This window comes from Acomys minous (assembly GCF_964271855.1).
Source record: "Acomys minous genome assembly, chromosome: 16".
Lineage (NCBI taxonomy): Eukaryota > Metazoa > Chordata > Mammalia > Rodentia > Muridae > Acomys > Acomys minous.
This window is the reverse complement of record NC_140498.1, coordinates 414,148-438,095: the sequence shown is the minus strand read 5'-3', so window position 1 is coordinate 438,095 and position 23,948 is coordinate 414,148. Positions and strand designations below refer to the sequence as shown.

Genomic DNA, 23,948 nt, shown 5'->3' with positions numbered 1-23,948 from the left:
CCCAGGCTCAGGTAGCCTGTGACACGTACAGGTCATAAGGCAACAGCACTCCCGTTTGGTATCAGGCCCAGCTCAGAATGGAAGGAGGACACTGACAGGGAAAGCCTGGCCTGGGCCGTTCACACGAAGGTGTCTGCACATTTGTAACACACATGCCTGGGTTTTCTGAAAGCAAATGCTACCCAGGGAGCTGTCTACATAGGTGACAAAGGCTGGAGAGCTGGGAGGAGATTGGGCAGGTTTTAGACCTGCCAAGACTCCTCCATCATTCAGAGCAGAGACACACAAGCCAGAGAGTTAACAGGATACGCCTGCAGGGGCTTTGTGGCGATGCTCACCTGTCCCTGACATGGCCTCTGAGCCTTCAGTATCTTCCCCTCTGCAATGCCCTTCAGTACAGTTCCCATTGTTTTCAATCCGTTTTCTCATTCACCGTAAAAGCCAGGCGCCTGCAGACTCTTTGCACGGTTATTGTGAGGCTGGAGTGTGTATGCCGTATTGGGTTTCATAGGGATTGATTAACACAGATGGAGCACTTGGCAAGGGCCTGGGGCTCCCAGCAGACTCCCCCATTTAGACAAGGAATAAAGATTAGCGAGCTGGAGGGCAATCTAGGGCAAACCATGCTTTCAAGGGAAGGGAGGGACGAGGGCTGGAGGGAGCTGCCCATTCCAATTCAAGGGCGTCTTCTTGAAGCTGGGTGAAATTCCTTGCTGGAAGGAAAAGATGAATAAGGCTAAAGCCATTGCTGCCACCTAATATCCAACCAGCCTCCTCAGGACGAGAGGCTCTCTTGTTCATTTGCCCTGAGGTGATGTGGGGAAGCCTCACCCCGGAAGCCCTCCAGCACCCGTGCTGTCTGCACTCTGTAGTACTTTAATACCTGTGTTGACCTTCCTCGGGATGTGAAAGCCTTGTCTGTATGGTCCCCTCTGCTGGCAGACCCTTTCCTCCTTTCTGGAGTACAGTCTAAGCTACCTACTTCTCAAGGCCCAACTCAAAATACTCCCTTCTCCAGGAAGGCCACTCCAACTGCTCTCCTCAGTGGGACGAATCCCTCCTTCTCATCTGTTTACTTCAGCTCTGTTTTCATTCTGCCTGCTTTATTTTTACACACACATTTGAGCTTTAACATTAGTGCAAACTGCAAGTTGTCATCTGAAGACATTTGATTTGCTTCTGTGTTGGGAGCTGAGCCTCGAGTCTTTGGTGTACCAAGTGCCTGCTCTACAGCCTCTGCCCGGGAGCTGCTGTGCTTCTTTCACCTTCACGGGCTGTTTTTGCTTGGCCAGCATCAAGTCCTCTTGTTTCAGAGAACGGGGCCTTCTGTTTCCCACCCAGGTGCAGAGATGATGGTGAGCCAGCCTCTGTTCCAGAGGACAGGCGTCTCTGACCTGACCAATGAGGGCAGAGGGATTAAATGGGACTGTTTCTCCTTACTGGAAGTGACCAACACCAAGGACTCAGGTGCCATCTTGGAAAGTAGAAGGTCTTTATGATGTGAATGCTAAATGGGCTGCTTGGGCCCATGTGGCTCCATGTGGGACCTTGAATTTCTCACCCTCCTGCCTCCAGCTCCTCTGTGTGGGGATTACAGGTATGCACCACTGTGCTGTTTGTTTGGTGCTTGGGACTGAACCTGAGGAGTTGAGCATGCTAAGCAAGCATGTTACCCACTGAGCCACAGCCACTAAGGAGACTCGCAGATCAAGCAGCTGTCAAATGCAAGTGGAGTCTTCATTTTTAGTGGAAGTAGTTGGTGTGGCTGGTCCTGCTCTGTGGCCGCCACTGTGCTTGGTTCTGTGCATATGAACACAACTGAGCCATGTCGGCTCTTTTTGAGGCAGCCTGCCACAAAGTCCATTTTCACCCACTCTAATCCTGGCACCATTTTCACCCACTCCATCCTAATGTGTTTCCTACTTTCTTGCTGAGGCTGGACCCTGCCTGACGCTGGCCTCCATTAATAGTACTGACAATCAAGTCACTCCATCACCTGGGGGCTAGGTGCTATAATTCTACCACCTTGTTTGACTGTCACACTAACACTGATACAGAGATTATTAATCCATTCTACAGATGAAACTGAAGCCAAGGGAGCAGAAGATTTCCTAACCACAAAGTAATCCTCACCAAGTCTGGCTGGAAATCCTCTGTTCCTACCCTTGTACTGCGGTGCCCTTCCCCGGGCCCTGATAGACAACTGTGATGAAGTGGTGGACACTGGATCTGGGGGTTAAAGATGAAGACTGGTAACTCTGGATCTGTCACTGTCTGGATGCCCCTAATCGAGTTCCTCTTCCATAACCTTCAGTTTCTCCATCTGTAAAATGGGACTGACACTGTACCTCCTACAAAGGGTTGTGATCCAGCTTAGAAAGTTCTAGTGATCCCCGAGGCCCTAGACAAAGACACTAGACCATCTGGACAAGCCCCAGATGTGAGGCCCAGGTCAGCAAAAGACAAAGCTAGGAAAGTGCTGCCAGATGTCCAGATGGAAGGACATGGCAAGGATTCACACAGGACAGTGAGCAGGAAAAAACAACCTAAGAGGCCAGGAGAGCAGTTCAGAGCCCAGCTTCTTGGTGCATGCCAAGGCTCCCTCCTAACAGTGAATAATTATCAAAACTTACAGCCAGGGATGACCTCTGCGTTCTCACGGCAACATCCTTTAACTTTCACTATAACCTTGGGCAGGTGCCATCTTCTTGTCCCCATTTCACAGATTAGGAAACTAAGGCATGGAAGTTACAGGGGATTTTAATCACCTGGACTAGGGCTGGTACATAAAGGGGCTGTTTATATGATACATAGAGTGAACAGCATATACCCAAAGGCACTTAGGAGGGTTTTTGTTTTGTTTTGTTTTGTTTTTGTTTGTTTGAGCCAGGGTTTCTCTGTGTAGCCTTCTTGGCTGTCCTGGACTTGCTTTGTAGACCAGGCTGGCCTCAACTCACAGAGATCCACCTGTCTCTGCCTCCCTAGTTCTGGGATTAAAGAAAGGCACATACCACCATGTCCAGCTGGCACTTGGGAATTTTAAGTTGATGGGTAGACAGGAGGCTGTGGTAAACCCAAGTACACATAGAGTCTTTCTTGCTGTCTAGATAACTCTATCAGACATCTGTGATGATCAAAGCCCTTTAATCTCACAGAGTATCTTGGAGCTGTGGCTCTCCTGGGGTCCTGAAGAATTCTGCAAACATTCTGGTAGCTGGGCCAGTCTCCATGGTCCCCAGTCCCTGCTTTCTTTGTGCAGCTGAGTAATCAGTGTTTTCTGGGCTTTTCTAGGTCAAATATAGCTTAGATTTGGTGAACCTGAGGTTGGAGCGTGATGGACGGCAGGGCCCAAATGGCAGGATTTAAGTACTCTTACCTCCCTGGACCACAGATTCAAGAGCCAGAAGCTCCTTTGAATTCTCCCACGCCAGTGGCCTCTCCTACACTAAGAGGCAGACGAAAGGCACTGAAGGCCCTACCCCAGCTGGAGCAGGAAAATACACCAGGTTTTTAGGTAAAGGCTCCGTGACCTGCATCCCACGAGTAGGGGGTCTTAGGAGACCTCACCAAGACCAGGAAGTCAGAGGAGTAGATTTGTGGGCAGGATGCTTGGGAAAGAATCTGAGGAGGAAAAATGCATGTCTAGGCTGGGGAGGGAGACAGGGACTAGGACAGAGATAGAGGAGGGCAGCTGGCAAGTGTAGTTAAGAAACCCAGAGCTAGAACAGAAGGGAGCAGGGTAGAAGGCTGCACTGGAAGCAAAGGGCCCTTAGCGCGGCCCCCAGGGAGCAGAGGTGTTCTGTGAGAGAAGGGCTGTCAGAGCACAAGAGGTGGAGGTGGGTAGCCTGCCTTCCAGCCCTGCCCCCCATAAAGTGCCATGGCACCCCATGGCTGTGCTGAAGATAGCATGAAGGAGCTTCAGAAACCACAGGGCAGGCCTTTGGAGGCCTCCACAGAGGACTGCACGGTATGGGAGTGGGAAAGACAGAAGCCAAAGCTGCATGACTCAGGGGGATGAATGATGCTATGCAGAAGAGGCTGCTGGCTCTTGTTGAGGCACAGGGGCCCTGGGACAAGGCTACAGCAATGTCAGGAGCCACTGAAGGGAGAGATGCATGAGACGCTGATGAAAAAGAAAAGGCATCGAGGGAGACTGGGCACGTTCAACACTCTAGGGCGGATAGTGGAAAGGGGGACACCTAACAGGGTGTGTGCAAGCTCTGGCTGGACCGAAGATGCACACGGGGCCCTGCGTGGACTGGTGAAAGCACAACGCCTGTGTTATAGGAGTAGAGGCCTGGCAGGCTGGAGACGGGATGCAGCACAGTGCTCTCATGGGAGGAGGAGATGGGCTGCTCACGGGAGTCAGCAAGGGAGGGGCCCTTTCTGAAGACCTAGAGTAAACATATAGCATGGCTGACAGGAACCCTTCCACCCCGGGCCCACACTGATGGCCGCTGAGATGCACACCCATGCTGAAACTGACTAGAAACAGCTCTAGCACCAGCTGTGAGCTCATGGGACGTCAGCACTGATAGGTACCTGCCTTCTGCTCTGCATGGCTTGCTTAGAGGAAGCCTCCAGAGCAGCAGGTCTCAACCTGCGGCTCACAACCCCCAAAAGACCACCGGAAAACTCAGATATTTACATTACGATTCATAACAGTCGCAAAGTCACAGTAATGAAGTAGCAACAAAAATGATTTTATGGTTGGGGCCACCACAACATGGGCTGTAATAAAGGGTCACAGCATCAGGAACATTGAGAACCACTGCTCCAGCGGGTACCTCAATGGTGACCAGGAGTCATAGTGAGGGTATACTCTGGTTTTCAGTTGTTTCAGGGAATTCCTACCGGTGTCAAGCTAAGACACTAACACTGTATTCAGGGGGTCACTCTTTCACCTGCGAGCCAGTGGCACTGTGTCCCCTCCCAGCATTGCCTCTTTTGCCCACTCTCCTGGAGTTCTCCAGTTCAGGGAGGCAGGAACCTGGACCGAGTGGGGGAGAAGAAGCGGAGGAGTTTCCCTCATCACCCTTGCTCCTCTTCAGCATCCCACCCTGGTACAGGAATGGCGATCACACCAAGGGGGGAGGGTCACCTTCCTGCCTCCACCCCAACTCACTTTTCTAGCCTTGGGCCTGTCCCACATCCAATTAACAGGAGCAGCCAGACTAAGGCCCAGGAGCAGCTGAGGCAGACACCCGACCACCACCACATATAGCAGTCTAAATAGAGGGAGAGAAGTTTGCCACAAGGAGTTGGAAATCAATGGGAGTGGACCCTAGGAGCCAACGTGCACCCTCCTAGATGGCCATCTGCCAGGGTGCACAAGGTCAACAGGCATTTGTGGACTTTACTGAATGTGATCCATCCTCTATATATTAATTCAAGTGAAGCTGCAGAGCAGCAACTATGTGCTAGGCCGAATCCCTGCCCTCAAGTCCGCCTGAGACAAGGACTGAAGAGGTGGAGGCTTCTAGCCAGACAGTGAAAGAGCCTACAGAAGGGAGCACTAAAGAGCACACAGGCGTCTCAGCACACCGAGGGAGCTCATGCCACACAAGCGTACTCAACTCATGCATGGTTCTCTTTAACACAGGCTGTGAATACGTCATGAGAAAACTGCAGGGCGTTAGGGAATAACTCACATGTGCTCACGAAGCAAAAATTCTAGTGGTCTGGCTGCCAGGCTGTCCTGTCCGAAAGGCACATTTATAGAGCCAGAGCATTTAATTCCCATTTCCAAATTCCCATTTCTTGTGGCTCTCTCCTGTGTCTCACTGTGGCTGCCGGTCTGGGCTACAAAGCAGACCCTGGGCACGAGGCAGGGATGAGGCTCAACCACCTTAGCTAGTGGAGGTCAACTGGTAGAGAAGGCCGGGCCAGACCTTCAAGGACAGATTGCAGCAGGAAGTACTTAGCAGTGTCTAGGGACACTACGTGGGGACAAGGAGAGTGGGAGCACATTGACACAGTACTCGTCATGGGAATGGGTGACTCCGTGACCAGGGTCTATCTCATGGACATTGGCCAGCTGGCAAAAATTCTCCCTTCCTACTCGAATCTATTAGTGGGGGTGCGATGGTATCTGTCTCACACAGAATACACAAGCATTAAGTTAGTGCAGGGAACACTTTTAGAGCAATACTCTAGTATGTGCTCAATAAATGTTAGGCTTTATTAGCATTTATTTTTCTCTGAGGTGGCAAATAGTCCACTATGTTCACATCAAATACAAAAGTATTCTCAGTGGTTTCTGTAAATCCCATTTCACATTGCCTGTAGGGAAAAGGAGATGTAAATTATTTCAAATAGACATGTTCACAATTTAAAATACTGAGTTTATTTATTTTTTTAATCAGCACAGTAAAAACTGCATACAAATGACGTTACACTACCAATGACAAGTGCTTCTATTGGCTTAAGCACATGCTTAACCCTCCAGACCTAAGACTTATGAATCTCTTAATGCCCTTTACAGTGAGGTTATGTAATATTAAGCAGGAAAATAGTAAACATAAATTAATTTTGCACAAATAAGTGTGACCAAGAAGCTTAAATCATCACCTGAACTTCTGGTACCTTAGAAGCAATCCCAGGAGGCCACTTTGGGCCCTCACAGAAGTGAGGTTCACATTAGTCCTTGCGCGTGTCTCCCCCTTTGCTCTTCACATTTCTATCACCAAGCCTCATGCAAATAGCTGAGGCAGCAAATTTTGACCCAGGCAGACTTTTTTTTTCCAGGCAGTTGCCTCATTTTTACACATGTTCCTTTTCTTTTTCTCAATTCAGAGTTTCTGAAAATCTTGGCAGCAGGACCTATGGGCCTTCAAAAGGCCACAAGGGCATCTTCAGTTCTCTAGGGAGTCCAGAAGTCTTCAACTCACCCACTGACTGACTCCCTCCTCCAGACGGGATGCTCTGTGTGAGGAGAGAAGCTTCTACCCTCTAGGAGAGTAAGCTGGCATAGGGATGGACTGCCCTCTCCTGTCCTCAAACCTCTTCTGCACTCAGAGAAATGCCTTTTATACCAGCATGTGTCAAAACAGCAATAAATGACTCCGAGGAACTGAAAACGTGAAAACCCCCTAGGAAGTGAGCCTTGGAGAAAGGTGTGCTTGGCATACATGCTGGGCTGCCCACTTCTACTGCTGCTGAGCAGATGCTTGGTGGCATTGCCACTCTGCATTCCATGTCATTTGCTACCCAGTAGAGACAGGTGTCCTGTAAGGACACCACCAGTGACAATGTGAGGAACACATCTGCCAACAGGAGCCAGGTGCTGGGACCAAACAGTAACTGCACTTGGCTTAGCACTGACTCCCACCCCCCAACCCCTGTGGGCTCAACAGAGGCTGGAATCCCTACGTGAAATATCTTTATCCATTACCTTTCAAAACATTTTGATCTCCAAACTGAGTCAGAGGAATGAACACACCATTTCAGTAGGAAAATTATACTAAAACTGTTGTACCATTATAGTCCTCTCGTGCTCCTCAGGCACTAGTAAATATAACCCACCCTTTCATAACTTCCAGAACCACTGTTAAGACAGAGTGTGGAGTGAGGATGACCTCACTGCCATATCTCTGCAGTGGGCACTGAGGACAAAGACTCCCCATGGGCTGACACCAGGGTGTGCTGTCCCTCCTGCAGGGATCTGAGGGCCCTGCCTGGACAGCTTTCATGCCGCAGCCTCTAGGAACTCTGAGGTGAACACAGCTTCTGCATAGTCTTCACACATATCCTGCAGTTCCGCGGCCACGGCCCCCAGCGCTTCATCTACCAGCTCATCTGAAAAGCTGGAAGACAAAGGATACAGCTGAAGGCGTGGGCAGCAAAACACAGAACTGATCAGTATTCATGGAAACCTAGTGAATCAACTCGGGAACTGTGCAAAGATCCAGAAGCCCGGAAGAGCCAGGATGCTTCTGGAGAAGAAAGGGGCGAGAGCTTGGCTCACCCAGGTGTTAAGATGGTAGTACCTAGATCCCCACGCCCAGCAAGACAGACAAAAATGGACTTAACCCCTGAGATGACTGACATTAGAGGTGACTGGAAATGAATGACCTGGCCACAACCCAGCCCCAGGTCAGAAAGGTGCAAGCTTTCTCTGTGGGAAAGGGCAGGGCCCTCCAAATCCCAGATTCCTCTACATAAACATGCCTGTACACAAAACACACAGCCTTTTTCATCTGAACTGTTGGAGAGTGTGCTGCAGACCTGCACTCCTTAAGAACTTCAGTGTGTCCTAGAAACACACTGTAGACAGCTGTGGTAACATCACTATAAACCATTATCTAACCTGACCTACAGACTGTTCAAACCTTGCCAACCATCCAAGCAACATCTAAGAACATCCTTAAAACTTTTTTGTTTTGTTTTGTTTTTAGAGACAGGGTTTCTCTGTGTCGCCTTGGCTGTACTAAGGCTCACTTTGTAGAGCAAGCTGGCCTCAAACTCACAGTGATCCATCTGCCTCTGCCTCTGGAGTGCTGGGATTAAAGGCGTGCGCCACCACGCCCAGCTCTTAACACTTTTTATAGTCCAGGATCCAATCCAGGCCATTTAGTTGTCTTGGCTCTCTAGACTACTTTCAGTTGTAACACACTCCTCAGTCTCTCTTGAGGAGTAAAGCTTTTTCTTCCCTCACACTGGCCCCACATCTGGGCTTGTCCAGTATGCTCTTACAATCACTGTCAGCTACATGTTTCTAGAACAAAAGAGGGATGCTGTGTCCCCTCAGTGCTTGTCCCTTTACTGATGACTGCTGATTTTGGCCACTCAATTGTGGTGATGTCTGCTAGGCTTCTCCCTTATAAATCACCATTTTCCCTCTCTAACTAATATATATGGAGACATCTTCAGAGTCACTTGGGGTTTGGAGGGTGTCTTATATCCTCATGGCCTTTGTAACTCTGCAGATGACTGACAGCCACTGTCTCTCGGATTGTTTCAGATTCACTTCCTTATTCTTCTCTCCTTCTAAGATCATAATCTCACACGTATTAGCCACACTGCTTGGTCTTCTATGTTCCTAATCACCGCATCTTTACTTTTCATCTTTATTTTTGCCTTTCTGCACCACTTCAGTCACACACACACACACACAGCTCCACATTCCAAGCTTCCAAATCTCCCTCCTGTTGTATCCAATGTATTCCTTATTTCAGAAAGTATATTTTTTAGCTTCAGATGTATGTTTATATTTTGATTAGCTGCCAGCCCTCTGGCAACATTCTAAGTTGAGTCTTTTATTTCCACTTGAGGCTGTAAACAGCTTCACTATTTGGAGGTGCTGGGGACACGCTGTTATTGCCTATTTTCACTATAAAATAGACACTGTTTATGAAAATTATAGAAATATGATTAAGTCTCCCGTGATGATATGATTTTCCCCCAGAGAAAATATGTTTGTTTACATATGGAGCCTGGGGAGCAACAGCTTCTAGAGTCACCTCAGCAACTGAGATGTGGCATTGAATGGAGCCCCTAAAAAGACCCATTTACGTCCAGGTCAGCTGAACTCACAGAGAACGCAACCACTCAAGATTTCAATTGGATGTAACACAAAGCCTGGAGCTGCAGCACAGTAGTCGAGGGGTTGGCCCGGAGTGTAGTGTACAAGCTCCTGGGTTCAATACTAGCACCATCAACAACAAAGTGAAGAAACTTCACTAAGGCAGTAGCTTTAGCGTGGCACTGTTGGGTTCCAGCCTCTGCCTTCTGACCTGAGGAGAGTGTAGCAGGGTTCTCCAGACTGAATCATGCAGCACCACGCTGTGGGCGGAGCTCTTCTCTCCAGGGTCCTGACCTAGTTACTCTTCATTACCTAGTTAGTATCTTGATGCCTTCAAGTGTATGCACTTTATTTTTAACCCAGCTTTTCTATTAACAGTTATCCTCAGGGGAGAAGTGGTCCAAATCACCACGTATGTCACTTCTGGAAGCAGAGGACCAGCTGGGCTCTGTGTTGCTTCACTCTTTGCTCCCACTACTGCTCCTCCAGCAAACTGTGAGGGACGCAGGGCACTTCTCACTCACTCAGCACAGCATGGGCTGGCAGCATGACATGGAGCTTCCCCTCAGCTTTCTACACAAAGCAACATCCCCCCTGAAGCCCTCTGTCTGTCTTCTCTCAGTCTGCACTGGCTGCTTCCTAACTGGCAACTTCTCTTGAAGTGGTTTTGCCATTTTTCTGTTTGTCCCATGTTGGAATCCAGGGCCCCTGAAGTCCTAAGCCATCTTCTTTCTTTTTTTGACCAATTTTTAAAAAAGATTTATTTACCTATGAGGTATACAGTGCTCTGTCTACATGTACACCTGAAGGCCAGAAAAGGGCACCAGATCTCATTACAGATGGTTGTGAGCCACCATGTGGTTGCTGGGAACTGAACTCAGTACCTCGGGGGGGGGGGGGGGGGGGGAGCAGTCAGTGCTCTTAAACTCTGAGCCAACTCTCCAGCCCTGCCATCTTCTTTCTTAGTACACAGCTAGCCCTGGGCAGCACATGGCCTCCAATAACTTAAGGAGAAACAGGGATACCAAAAGCTCACAAATATATAAAACAAGAATGAAAATAAGAGGCATGTCTAAAACTTAAGGGAAAAAATACAAGTGATCTACTATTTAGCTCAATGATGAAAAATGCCTTGCAACTGTAATAAAGTGGTACTCGAGAGGAGGTACCAGAGGAAGTGAGTAAAAGCAGTGCAGTCAGAAGCTACTTGCTTGCCAAGACCAGTGTGTGTCAGTCATGAGGATTTCATAATGGCTATTTCCTGCCCAGCAAAACCTGTGCTCTCTCATGGAGTACAGTTCCCAGCAACAGCATCAAGAAACCAGCCCCAATTTGAGTATTTGTATTCATACATTGAAGCCTTGACTTCCAGTGTGATGGCCTGAGCCTGGAAGGAAATGAAGTTCAAATGAGGTCACAAGGGTAGAGTCCTCATGATGGGAATAGTGGCCCAAGAGGAAGAGATAGTGGACCTCTGCCACTAGAAGACAGAGCAAGAAGGCAGCTGTCAGCCAGCCAGGAAGGGACACTCAGCGGACACTCCAATCTTAGGTAACTCCCAGCCTCCAGACTGTGAAAAAGGCATTCTTGTTGTCTCTCAGACTACAGTGTTTTACGGCACCCTGAGCTCAGCCTGACAGTCTGCCGGAGAGGAGGACACTCAAGGGCACTCTGCTCCTCCAGGTGGCAGAGCCCATGATGGTTTTCATGGTCTCCTGATCTGAAGAGCAGTTCACAGGGGAAGCTGCCTACCAGCCCATGAGCAGCTTCTGGAACCCCAAAGCCCCAAAGAATAAGACCTTGCCAGGCCTTCCTTCAGTTTCTTTTCAAGTCTAAACTTCAGTCCTTGGCTTGTAAACAGAGACACAGAAATTTTACTGACCTTTCAGCTATTAGCCATGGGTTAAAGGAGCCTATAGCCTCATGGGATATGATCCGTAGGAACTGCTCAAATTGGCTACAGTAGTCACCAATGCTGTGCCGCATCCCTGCTGGGACAAAGAGGGGAGTTCGGCCTTCTTTCTGATGGAGATCTTCTCTGGTGGAGGGAAAGGGGGCCTCCCTCTTCTCTGGTCCCTCCTGTGTTCCCATACTTTCTTCCAGTGAGCTGAGAATACATAAGAAGGACAAAGCATCCAAATGTAAGCAAGGGTGAACTGTTCCTGTATCACGATAGTTTGCCTTCCTCATACTGAACCAAACTCAGCATCCTACGCATTTTTCTATTACAATAATCCTCCACACTGCAAGCATTCCTGCTCCACAGATGAAATAAAACTCACACTAAGTGTTAGGACAACGTGTACAGACCGGACTGAAAGCCAGCTAAATGCTGCCAAGTGCTGGAGGCTCCCTTACAATGCAAGTATTCAATGTCCACCACAGAACCACTATTTTACTGATCCATCACAGAGTTTGCAAGACCGTGCTCAAAACAACTTCTATCATGTGGGAACTAAAGGGATGTAGAATTTAACTACACCCAGTGCCACCAACTAGCAAACATCACACAGTGTCACTGCCACTTACTTGGCATTGCAGGGCCTTTCTAACAAGATGTTCACGGCTGGGTCCTTGGGAGTTGCTGTCTTGGTGACCTTGATTGGATGGGGAGCCAAAGGTCTTTCACTTACTGCTGGTGTAGTCTGGTCTAGAAAGGACAGGCATAAAATGACTATTGTCAAGAAAAAGTGTGTCCTTCTTAAGAGTGTGGTAGTAACTAACCAGCTGTAAGAAAATCACAGCCATCTTTCTAACACGACCTTGTAAGACATAGGTAGTGGTGCAGAGGCTCTTCACACACAAAGGTGTTTAAGGTTACAGAGAAGCAAAACCCTGCAGAGCCAGTCTTCAGAAAGGAGCACTGCTCCCTGGCTGTACACAAGACTCCTTGCCCAATCTCCAAGACTTTAGGAGACAACATTTTCCTGGGACCCAGCTGCCAGTCAGGGGTCTGAAGTCATGAAGTTTGTTTTTTAACCTTTGATTACTGAAGAAGAAAAAAGCCACTCAGACACCAACACTTAATTAGCTGATCTAACTTGTCTCTGGACATTGTTATAAAAAAAATCTGAATGAGAGTCAAAACACTAATTTATTAACTACAACTTGCAGGCCTGAGAGCTCTCCTGATTTTCAGGTGATTTCTAGTTTTAAATGTGCTTCAAGTAGAAGAAAAAACCTGTCACTCATGTGAAGTTGTTCCAGCAAGACACCTTTTCTGACTCATACACATTCTTGAGATCGCACACTGTCAGGAACAAACACTGCAGAGGTCGGCCTCTGTAAAAAATGTTACCGCTGCTGAGTACAATCAGTGTTCAGTTATTCTCAGAGTTGAAAGCAACGCATTAGACACCACATACCCTAAGATCACTTTAAGTTTGGTTCTGAGCCAACAAACACGAGGCCTGGATTCCTGAGTGGTCTCGTGATGCTAGAAGTACAAGTGTCCAACACTCACTTCAGTTCTTGATATTCTAGAGAACTCCTATTTTTTTTTAAATTAATTATTTATATGTGTATGTCTGTGTGTGAGTGTATGCACTGGAGTGCAGTGCTGATAAGTATCAGAAGAGGGCCAGATGCCCTGGAGCTGCGTTTATAAGCAGTTGAGAGCTGCCTGAGCCTGAGTGCTAGGAATCAAATTCTAGCCCTTTGCAAGAGTAGTGTGATCTCTTAGCTGCTAAGCAATCTCCCCAGACCCTAAAGAGCTCCTCCTAAATGTTAATGCAGCCTCGACAGAGAGACTTATTAGCAACTAAAATTAAAGGTTGTCCTCTTAAAAGGAAAAGACACTAAGTTCCTCCTAAAACTGTCTTTCATAGTATGCAACCTAACTTTGTGGCACATAGCCAAACCATCGGTAAAACACATCCCTTTCCTGTCTCCAACTAAAAAAAAAAAAAAAGTTAAAATGCCCACTGTCCGACTACGCAATCGTTAGGCACATCCCTGCTGTGCCCTCAGTAGATAAGATGCCAGCGTGACTAACTGACAAACTTTCTAGGCCTCAGGGAACATGGGGCTTAGTTGGGAAAGGTGAAGCACCTTGACAAATAGCTGAAGCCTGCTAGGACAGGCAGTGGGAGTGCACAAGTAAGAACTGGGCAAAAGGAGAGAGCTCTAGAATAAAGGTTGGGTATTCCTAATTGTTTGGGACCAGAAATGTTTCACATGCAGGAGTTGTTTAGATTCTGGGACATGCGTATAAGCTTCATTGACTGAGCATCTCAAATCGCAAAGTCCAATCCTTTAAGGCTCTGGAAGCACACTGTATCTCAGCATTTTTGTTTATGGCTGCTTGGCCTGTATAAGAAAAAGTACTGCACAGGTAAGATCAAACAAACTAGGCCCAGAAGAACAATTCAATTATTCGCCCATGAGGTAGAAGCCAGGGGTTGTCAGCACCAGTAACAACTAAATGCCCCCAAACACAGAAAGCGTGTATGAGTGTTGTTAGATGGCCCATAGTTCTGGCAAAGTTTAACATAGAGAATACTTTTTCTAAACCCATGACTCAAATTCATATCTTGAGATATAAACTGGCATTAAGCACAAACCTGCAGCTTCCTTCACAACTCTAGTTAAGTGTAATATGCATTGGATTTAAGTTCCACTGGGGGTGATACTCACCACATCTACTGCTTTGTCAGGAAGATGAACATGAGTCAAAACAGGTTTGACTGACACTTCCCAGGCAACTATGGCATCAGCCTAGCAATGTCAATGTTTTGAGTATTGAGAGTGGAAGAGAAAAGCAAAGTCTCTTTCACCAAATAAAACTAGAACAAGTATCTACCAGCCTCTTCCTCAAACTACAAATGACTATTTATGATGGACCATAAGGCTAAACATTAAAGCTAAAACAAACAAACCGTAAAGCTTCTAAAAGAAAACAATATCCTCTCACCTCAGTGGCAGGCAAACTTGTCCTGAGCCACAAAAAAGAAACCACATATAAAGATGATCGAGGCTTTTATCAGAAGTAAAACTTGGAACATGACTGAGAGGAAGTAGTTAGGCTATAAACAGGAAAAAAAATCTACAAAACATCTACTTGAGTGATGGCTGTCAGGAGGTACTGGGGGTGGGGCAAGCACTGATGCATAAAGAGGGTTGTTCTGGGGGAGAGGTGTGTGAAAATAAATGTTCTGGAGTTGAGAAAATAGCAATGAACACTGGTCAGACAACCATGTGAATATAGTCGTCACCTTAAAAAAAAAAATAAAAAGGTAGTACTGGGAAGACAGCTCAGAGGTGCACTGTGCACTGTGCACACTCAAGACCCTGGGTTCGAGCCTCAGCATTGCAAAATACAAAATACAGAACCAACCCAACCCAACCCAAAACTTACGAACGTATGCCTAGAATACACAAATAATTGGTATAATTAAAAAGGGGGGGCACCCAATTAAAAAGAAGACAAGCCGGGCGTGGTGGCGCACGCCTTTAATCCCAGCACTCGAGAGGCAGAGGCAGGCGGATCGCTGTGAGTTCGAGGCCAGCCTGGTCTACAAAGCGAGTCCAGGACAGCCAAGGCTACACAGAGAAACCCTGTCTCAAAAAAACAAAAACAAAAAATAAATAAATAAATAAATAAAATAAAATAAAAAATAAAAAATAAAAAGAAGACAAAACAATTTTGGACCTCCCATTAAGAATTATATGCCACTGGCTGTAGCTGGATTTTGCTACTATGTGGGTTCTTCTTTTTGCCACCCTTTACCTCCCTGCACCCCCAGTTTTACCCATCACTAGCTAGGAGAGAAAGAAGATAAGAGGAGAGAGATAGAGATCCTTGAACTAATTTCTTTCTTCTTGTTTCTTTTTTGAGCACAACTACAAACAAACCACCACCAAGCCCCATGATGACTAACAGCCAGCAACCTCGCCTATTGGGGCCCTAACACTTAAATGTCCTCCGAAAAGTTACTGGAATTTCAAATACCACACAATCTCAGAAACTACCTGCAGCTGACAAAGCCATGCCTCTGCTAGAGCATGAGGCAAATCACAGCCAGTTGCTGCAGACAGCCCAGAGCAGCCCAGCACCCCATACCTGGGATAAGAACAAAAGTACATTTTTATAATATTGCTGTGTTTTTAAAGAAATCAAAATTACAAAATTGTCACAACATTTCTCCCTTCTGGTTTAAGCCATTAGTTACAATGGGAAATTAGTAGTGGCCAAGGTTTTCAGAATACCTCTCCTGCTCAATTCTAATCTTTATTAGTTTTGACATTATTCAAAACTTTTATTCCCTGTGGTAATATAAGCAAATGCAAAACTTTCACTGCTTTCCATTTTGATGCTAACAATTAGCTACTGATCCCTTGAAAGGGTTCGCAGCATTACTTATCAAGAAAAAGAAATTGAAGGCCCAGAGAGATGGCTCAGTGGTTAAGAGCATAAACTGCTCTTGCAAAGAACATGCGTTCAGTCCTAGCACATCTGACAACTCCCACTGACTTGAGATCAAGCACTATGGAAATCCAGTATCTTGTGTGCCCCACATGCACACACATATAACTAAAAATAATGCTTTAAAATGTCAGAAAGAAATAAAACTGAAATACAGTGAGATACCAATACCCCTGCCAGATTCATTACAAGGACACAGTGTAAAAGGCTGCCACTGACAGAGGCAGGCAAGCACAACTCAACCGAGAGGAGAGCTGACAGGCTCAGCCTCCTTGGCAATAGTCTGGCAGGTTTTGATACAGTTTGGAACATGCAGCACACGACCTGGCAAGTCTACTTCTTAGGTATTTATCCAAGAGTAATTAAAACTGATGGTCCACACAAAGACTACAGATTACTATGTTTAGAGCAGATTTATTTGAGACAGTGTGTGTGTAAGCAAGGCAATCCTGGAATTCATATGCTCCCCAGGATAGGAGTCTTGATCCTCCTGCCTCAGCTTCATCTCCTCAGCAGATCACCGTGCTTGCTTTTAGATTCATCATTAACTTTTTAAAAAATCATTTAGATTTATTTACTTTTATTCTACATAAGTGTTTGGCTACACATGTGTATACACTGTGTGTCTGCTGACACAGTGGCCAGAAGAGGGACCCAGATCCCTGGGACCTGGAGCTACAACCTACTGTCATCATCTGTGTTGGGAACGCAAGGTACTCTGCAACAGCAACAAACGGACTTAACCACTGAGCTACCTCTCTAGCACCTTAGATTTATTCTTAATAATCCCAAACTAGAAGAAACCAAATATAGACCTCCTGCAAACATGCAAATTAGATGTTTTACATACATCCCAAGGAGCACTACTCAGGAAGAAAGAGGAAGGAGAACAGGGGGTTGGAGAGAGGGCCAACCAGGAGGGTACACGGACCATCAGCAGCGGGGTTCTGTATTACCTCCACTGCAGAAGGGATGTTAAGATCCTGAGAGGGGTGGGGAGAGTACTCTGTGACTGTAGGCATCTTTACACTAGGCAAACAAAGAAAGGCCCGACTACAGGAGGGAAGGCGCTGACCATGGAAACAGACACTGGATAACAAGGAGTGTCTGGGGAATGGAGGCACCCTTAGGAACTGAAAGAACTGGAAGAAACAGACCCTCATCAGGAGCCTCCGGAGGGAATCCCACCAGCACCTCCACTTCTTTTTAAGACTCGTTTTCAGCCTTCTGATCTCCCAAACTATAAGAGAATAAGTTTGTGTTCTAATTCAGTAATTTGTGAGTAAGGAACACTCTAAGCTTTGATTCGCTATAGTAGGAACAGGAAATAAGCAACAATAGGCTATAAAATGTTATGTTGACTGAGAAGGTCTAGACAAGAACACATCCACCAGGAAGAGGTTGCACTTACTCAAACCTCTACATTAGTCACCATGACTGAAAAGCACAGTGCTGCCTAAAGTAGGGCACTGACTGGGAAGGGCACGGGGAGACTTGGGCAGCGATGGCGTGTGCTACACTTAGACAGAAGTTTGGGTAAGAAATAGATCCATTTGTCAAAACTCCTCAAATGACACAGTTAATATCTGTGTGTTATATGTAAATTTTAAAAGTTAATATGTGTGTGTGTGTGTGCTGATGCAGATATAAGCACATAGGCAATATCCTAGTATGAGGTCAGGAAGACCTCAGGTGTCAGTGAGGACCTCCCCCTTTGTTTGAGACAGGCTCTCTTGTTGCATCTGTCGGCCGAGCTGGCCCAGGAGCTTCTGTCACTTCTCCTGCTTCAGCCACTAAGCCATTTCTCTATCCCTTATATGTAAATTTACCTCAAACAAAACAAAACCATAAATAAATAAGAAACTCAAGCTGATGCTGCAATGTGGAGTAAAATGTGCTGTTATCTAGCATTTACTTTAAAATGCAAAGATAAGATTATCTGAAATGTAAAGCTGAGATGAATGGAGGACAGATTGGGTAAACAGTGACATGGGAACCTCACAGATGCAAGGTGAGGGTTTTGGTCGTCATTGGACAGATTTTTATCAACCTTTCAATATGTTTGAAATTTTTCAGAGTTAAACATTGAAGATGGGATTAGGGAGAAACACCTACCATTTCTTTCTTCGTGCATCCATAAGTGAGGGTCAGCGTATACAATTTTATTATATCTTTGGCGAACTGTCTCCTGGTATTTCTTTAAAAAAGAAAGTTTAATTTATGAGAAAATGTAACTTTCATGATAAACCAGAAGTAGTAAGTATGGAAACAGCTCAGCATACAGACACTGATGAGAACAGGTGTCTGCGAGGACAGACGGTGATCAGGTCATGAGGGAAGCCTAGCATGACTAGCACGCGGCAACCTCAGGCAGCTTGTCCCCTAGAGCTGCTGTGGTGATCGACATATCATGTCCCCTGTCCATCTATGACCACCTGTATTTTCATCTTGTTTTGTCTTTCAAGAGACATATGTTGTCTACTTCAGCTCCTTAGGACAGCTTAGATCTAGGGACAACAGTTAAAAGACTAGGACAAACAGTATGTCTTTAAATTTTCAAAAACAACCAAAAATTATCTTCTTTATAATTTCTTATTTAGCAATGAGAAATAAAGTTAATCACATAACTTAAGTTAATCATGAGCAGTGCCTGATCGTGAACTATCCAGTAGGATGTCTGAGGTCTACAAGTGTGTAAGAAAAGGGGAGTCATTCTGAAAGTAGAAGTCTGGAAATTAATTAGGTGAGGACATCTGTGATTTGACAGGAGAGGCAGCTGAAAGGTGCCAATAAACAATGGATGCAAAAGCCAATGGTTCAAACTGTGGGACCAACTTTTGTCTCTATGTTTTTGGAATTACAAGTCACTGTTAATGGGGTGACAACAGAACGGACCTCTTACTGGGCTGTGTCAGACGGTGTGCTAAACGCTTTGTATCTTCTGTTCTCAAACACCTTACGTCTTAGACAGGGCAGGTGACTGAACCAAGGTTATACACTCAGCTGGCAACAAAGCTTGGATTTAAAAGTAGGATCCCGTGGCTCTGCCACATTGAGTCGGCAGTGTGATTAGGAGCAGAGGTGAAGCCACACCAGCATGACAGACCAGTCGCCCAAGACCTTACTTCCATTTCCTCCATCCGGAGCATTATGGTCCCTAGATCTGGGCTGTCCTTGCTGCTCCCCAGCGTGGCTGAAGTTTCTGACCCCGAGATCTTGTCATGAGTCATAGCCCAGAGCTCATGAGCAGTATTTTCCAAACAGTCATGCAGCTGACGAATATTCCTGGATTCAGAATTGACGCCTGAAGCCTACAAAATGAAGGAAGAAATGGTGGAGAGGTGAGATAAAGAAAACTGAAAAATTAAGGCTTATTGTTCAACATTATAACCTCAGGCAGAGTGATCCCCATGGCAGAGCCCCTATGCTGCCACAAACTCAGCAGTCACACCTAACAAAAGCACCAGCCAACACAACCCTTACCAGTCACTTAACTGACCACACTAAGCAAACAGTGCCAGTGCTACCAACGTAAGCAGCCCCTTCACCTGTGCCGGCTGGCAGAGCGTGTGTCTCTTCTGCCATCTTTAGGGCAATGCTCCCTGTTCTACATGCCGCACGCTCTGGACGACACGTCTTCTCTTTTGGTCTGTGCCACTATAAAGGCCTCACAGCACTGCTAAGTTCAGGTTCTCGGCGTGAGACCCCTGTTATAATCTAAGGGAACTTCACTGTTCTCTCCTGATTGTGTGCTCTTTAAATCCACAGAGTACTTTACAGTTTGCAAAGCCTTTCTCCTTGCTTGTTTGCTTCTCTCCTCTTCCCTCTCATCTCCTCTTCCCACTCCCTCTGCACGTGTGTGTGTGTGTGTGTGTGTGTGTGTGTGTGTGTGTGTGTCTGTCTGTCTGTCTGTCTGTCTCTCTTTCTCTCTCTCTGCCTCATGAGTGCTGGGATTCAAGGCTTTTGTTATCACACCTGGTTATTTATCTTGATCCTAATAAAGGTCTTTACTATGATATGCTTTCTTTCTTTCTTTTCTTTTCTTTTTTCTTTTTCTTTTTCTTTTTTTTTTTTTTAAAGAATGTCTTCTGGTAAAGAATGAGACATTCCTAGGAGTAAGGTCTGGGCTTGTGGTTGTCATTTCTTCTTTCTTTTCTTTTCTTTCTTTCTCTTTCCTCCTTCCCCTCCTCTTCTTTTTGGATTTTCAACCAGGGTTTCTCTGTATAGCCCTGGCTATCCTAGAACTCACTCTGTAGACCAGGCTGGCCTGGAACTCAGAGATCTGCTTGCCTTACCAGGCCCAGCAGGGTTTATCTTCCTATCTATACTATGGTACTAAAAATCTTTTATTTTCGGAGTCAGAACTTAGCCCAGTGCTTAGCACAAAGACATTCAGTGAAAAATGACTACTATGGCAACTGAAAACAACTTTTCCAGTTTACAGAAGTATAAGGAAATGAATGAATGCTAAATAAATAAAAATTAAAGAAATAAATTAAAGAAAAATAGTTAAAGTTAAGTGCTGTGGTGGGTTGTGGGTGGGGCTCTCCTTTTCTGAGAAGGGGAGGTGGTATAGGGGGAAGAGGGTGGGAGAGTAGGTTCAGGAGGAGAGGAATGAGGAAGCTAAAATCAGAATGTAAAGTAGATATATAAATTAAAAATAAATGTAAAAATATATTTGATTATTTAATCCTTGTATTAATAAAACATTTTATTAAATTAAAATATATTTAAAAAGTTAAAAAAAATAAAAGCTAAAGAAACAAAACTCAGGTGAGATTACAAAAAGAATGTAGAGACAAGTATACCAACAGTACAGGTCTAGTTAATTAAGAACTGTGCCTGTTAGCATAAGTAAAGGTTTGCACTTACACAGACAGGAGTACAGCAGGCCAGCCATAGTGGTCTATGATCATAATTTCCATTTGAAAGACTTTTTTTTTCTTTTTCATTTTTCAGTTTTTCAAGACAGTGTTTCTCTGTGTAGCCCTAGCTGTCCTGGAAATCACTCTGTAAACCAGACTGCCCTCAAACTCAGAGACCTGCCTGCCTCTGCCTCTGCCTTTGCCTACCAGGTTCTGGGATCAAAGGCGTGCACCACCACCATCTGGTGAAAGACAGTTTTTCTATGAATCTGTGTTTAAGATCACACAGCTCTTTCTTAAGTTAACATATTTTTTTAAAATCCTAATTCATTAAGACAATATCCACAAGTGAATGTTTGTTTACATTTATTTATTTTTTCAATTAAAAATTAATTGAAATACAATTATATAACTTGTCCCTTCCCCTTCTGCTATCCAAACCTTCCCACATCTACTCCTTTATCAATGTTTTACACACACACACACACACACACACACACACACACACACACACACACACTCACAGAGAGAGAGAGAGAGAGAGAGAGAGAGAGAGAGAGAGAGAGAGAGAGAGGGGTAGGGGGGAATAGAACCTGCTGATGAACCACTTAGCAATGCTTATGTGTACATTTTCAGGGCTAAGCAGTTAAAGGGCTCATCCCTAGAAAAGACTAATTTTCTCTCTCTCAGCCTATTTGGTCTTGGTTGTTTTGTTTTATTGGTTTTCTTTTTCGGGCCAGGGGTTCTCTGTGTGGCCCTGACTGTCCTAAAACTCACCCTCACTCTGTAGACCAGGCTACCTTCAAACTCAGATCTGCCTGCCTTTGTCTTCCAAGTGCTGGGATAAAGGTGTGCACCATCACGCCCAGCTATTTGGTTATTTTTAACACTGATTATCTTCCAGGTTGATGTACAACCTGGAAAACTCTTTGCAATGAGAATGTTTCTAACAGCCCAGAATTCTAAGCAAGAGATGGGTTCTCTCTTTCAAACAATTGTATTAGAAATGATTTAATGCCTGCAAAGTAACTTGTGTATAAAAAGGCCTTTATTATTCAATGTGTGTGTGTGTGTGTGTGTGTGTGTGTGTGTGTTTAGTGTTGGTAATCCATTTCATTTTCCTTTCATATTGAAATGCTTTCCTAGGTTAAATGCTAGCCCGTCACTTCACTGGGAGTCTAAGAGAGGCTTTTAGTGGTCACACTGCAAAAAAAACCCCAAAGCACACCACACCTGAGTCGGTAACGGCCAGTGAAGGCTTAGCTCCAGGGTTTGCAGCCTGACTTCACTTGGGACTCTTAACACAAATGAGCAGCACATAAGAATTACAACAATGAAGCTGCTGCTAAGATCCTGCTTAATAGTTAGATTGGCTGAATACACTCTTGACCTACAGTCTGGCTCCCCAGGCCATTGGGCTATTGAAACGTCCCTCTGGCTTCCTTCTAACTCTTTTATACTCTGCCTGTAACTTGCCTTGAGCACTTATAGCAGCAAGCACTTTTTTCCAACCTTTAGAAGACTAAAGGAATGTAACTTGCACCGTCTACTCCAAAGTCCCTAAGGCTAGTCAGGTGGGTACAGTCCACTAAACACTAAAAGCAAACCCTCCAGAGGAAGATCAGCCTGAGCAACAACAAAAGAGAATTTTAATTTTCTCAAATGCTTTCACTTCTGTCTTTCTTCTCTACTGGGCCAGACATGAGTACTGTGTACTCAAACCTTGCTTGCCTAACAAAAACATTAGGCTTAAGAAGAAAGGAAATTAGGCCAGTAATGAGGCAAAGTAGGCTGGACGAAAGGAAATGAGGGCAGTGATTCTTCTACCGCAGGCCATCCACGTTCAGGGCCACAGTTTATCTACACCCTGTCATGAGGGGAAGAGATAAAAGTGCACCAACAAAGCACTGGAGATGTCTGTGTGCTGTTGGCAAGGCTGATCCAGACACAGAGCTAAATATACACCCTAAAAATTAACATGCCACATAAGAAAAATAATCTTCATTCTCCTTGAGTAGGATAATGCAGTGTTTGCAAAGTGATCTGCACATCATTTTCCCTTGACTGGGGACATTATCACGCAGTAATAGCAGAGTACCAACCACACACACCTGCTCGGCAGGCTGGGCTGCCGCTGCTGCCGCGTTCCGTGACGGACGATCCTTCAAATGACTATTTACCTCCACAGAAGAATTAACTCTCTATTAATGGAAAAATGCATTCATAGATTATAAAAATCCACATTCACAATTCATATGAGAACAAATGAGCCATGCTGCGGAATAACCTGTGTGGCACTATTCCTCAGCTCTAGCGGCTCTAGGCTTTTTGCAGCAATTAAAGCATTCGGTCCTTGTTAAAACAAACGCCATGTGCTGTTCTTGGTGTTCCAGACATTTTCTATGTCTACATCTGTCGGTGAATACTTACAGAGTAGCTATATGTTGTTATGCAGTCATTCAGCTTGTGTATACTTTGTTCAAGAGTCACATGAGGTGGCTGCACAACTCCATCTCTAGGAGGCCCCTGAGGCTACTAATCTGAGGAGTTCCATGAACTCTCTAATAATCTAATACTTCTTAGTCTCAATGCCAATCAACCAATTAATGTTGATAATATTCTCACGTGGCCTCATCTATAAAAATGCAAATGACATGCTTCTGTTTCCTGGAAGGATCCATCTCGTCTCATATTGAATCCCTACTGCTTACAGGAGGGTGACACAAACTCCTGGTACGCGGTAAGTCACTTCATCTTAGAGAAAGTCCTAGTTTGTGCAGAAGTGCCTCAAATTTCTCTCTCCAATTGTAAAATAACCAATCAAGGTCACAGAGACCAGCACCCAGGCGATCATTAAGTGAATACCATCTTCATCAATAGACTGACTTGGAAAGAATGGAAAATGCACTCTCCACTCCTTCCCTAAGTTAAAATGTCACCCTTCTCAAAAGCAGTGCTTCTCTTCCCCTTAGCTATACCCTCTCGTGCCCACCCACCCACACCCACACAGAGGACACATGGAGAGTGGGCACTGGGTGGTGATCTGGAACTGCTGAGGGGCCAACAGTGAAACCATGTTCTGCACTGCAGGCTTCCCCATCCTGCAGCCTCCAACCAACAAAGAGACACTTGGCCC

The 23,948-nt window shown here is 45.5% G+C and overlaps 1 protein-coding gene across 6 annotated transcripts in view; it reads right to left on the bottom strand.

The window, feature by feature from the left end:
* Positions 1-6,323: 6,323 nt before the first annotated feature.
* KIAA0753 overlaps positions 6,324-23,948 on the bottom strand; it is a 50,026-nt gene continuing 32,401 nt past the window's right edge. For 5 of the 6 annotated variants that reach the window (XM_084764089.1, XM_084764087.1, XM_084764086.1 and 2 more), the window contains 6 exons: positions 22,924-23,013; positions 19,073-19,258; positions 18,063-18,144; positions 12,053-12,173; positions 11,406-11,630; positions 6,324-7,805 (listed from right to left, as the gene is read on the bottom strand). In XM_084764089.1, the coding sequence (XP_084620215.1) occupies positions 7,688-7,805; positions 11,406-11,630; positions 12,053-12,173; positions 18,063-18,144; positions 19,073-19,258; positions 22,924-23,013 (822 nt within the window). In that variant the 3' untranslated portion in view covers positions 6,324-7,687. Of the gene's footprint in view, positions 7,806-11,405; positions 11,631-12,052; positions 12,174-18,062; positions 18,145-19,072; positions 19,259-22,923; positions 23,014-23,948 lie in introns of those variants that run through there. The other variant, XR_014775838.1, reaches the window with a different exon arrangement.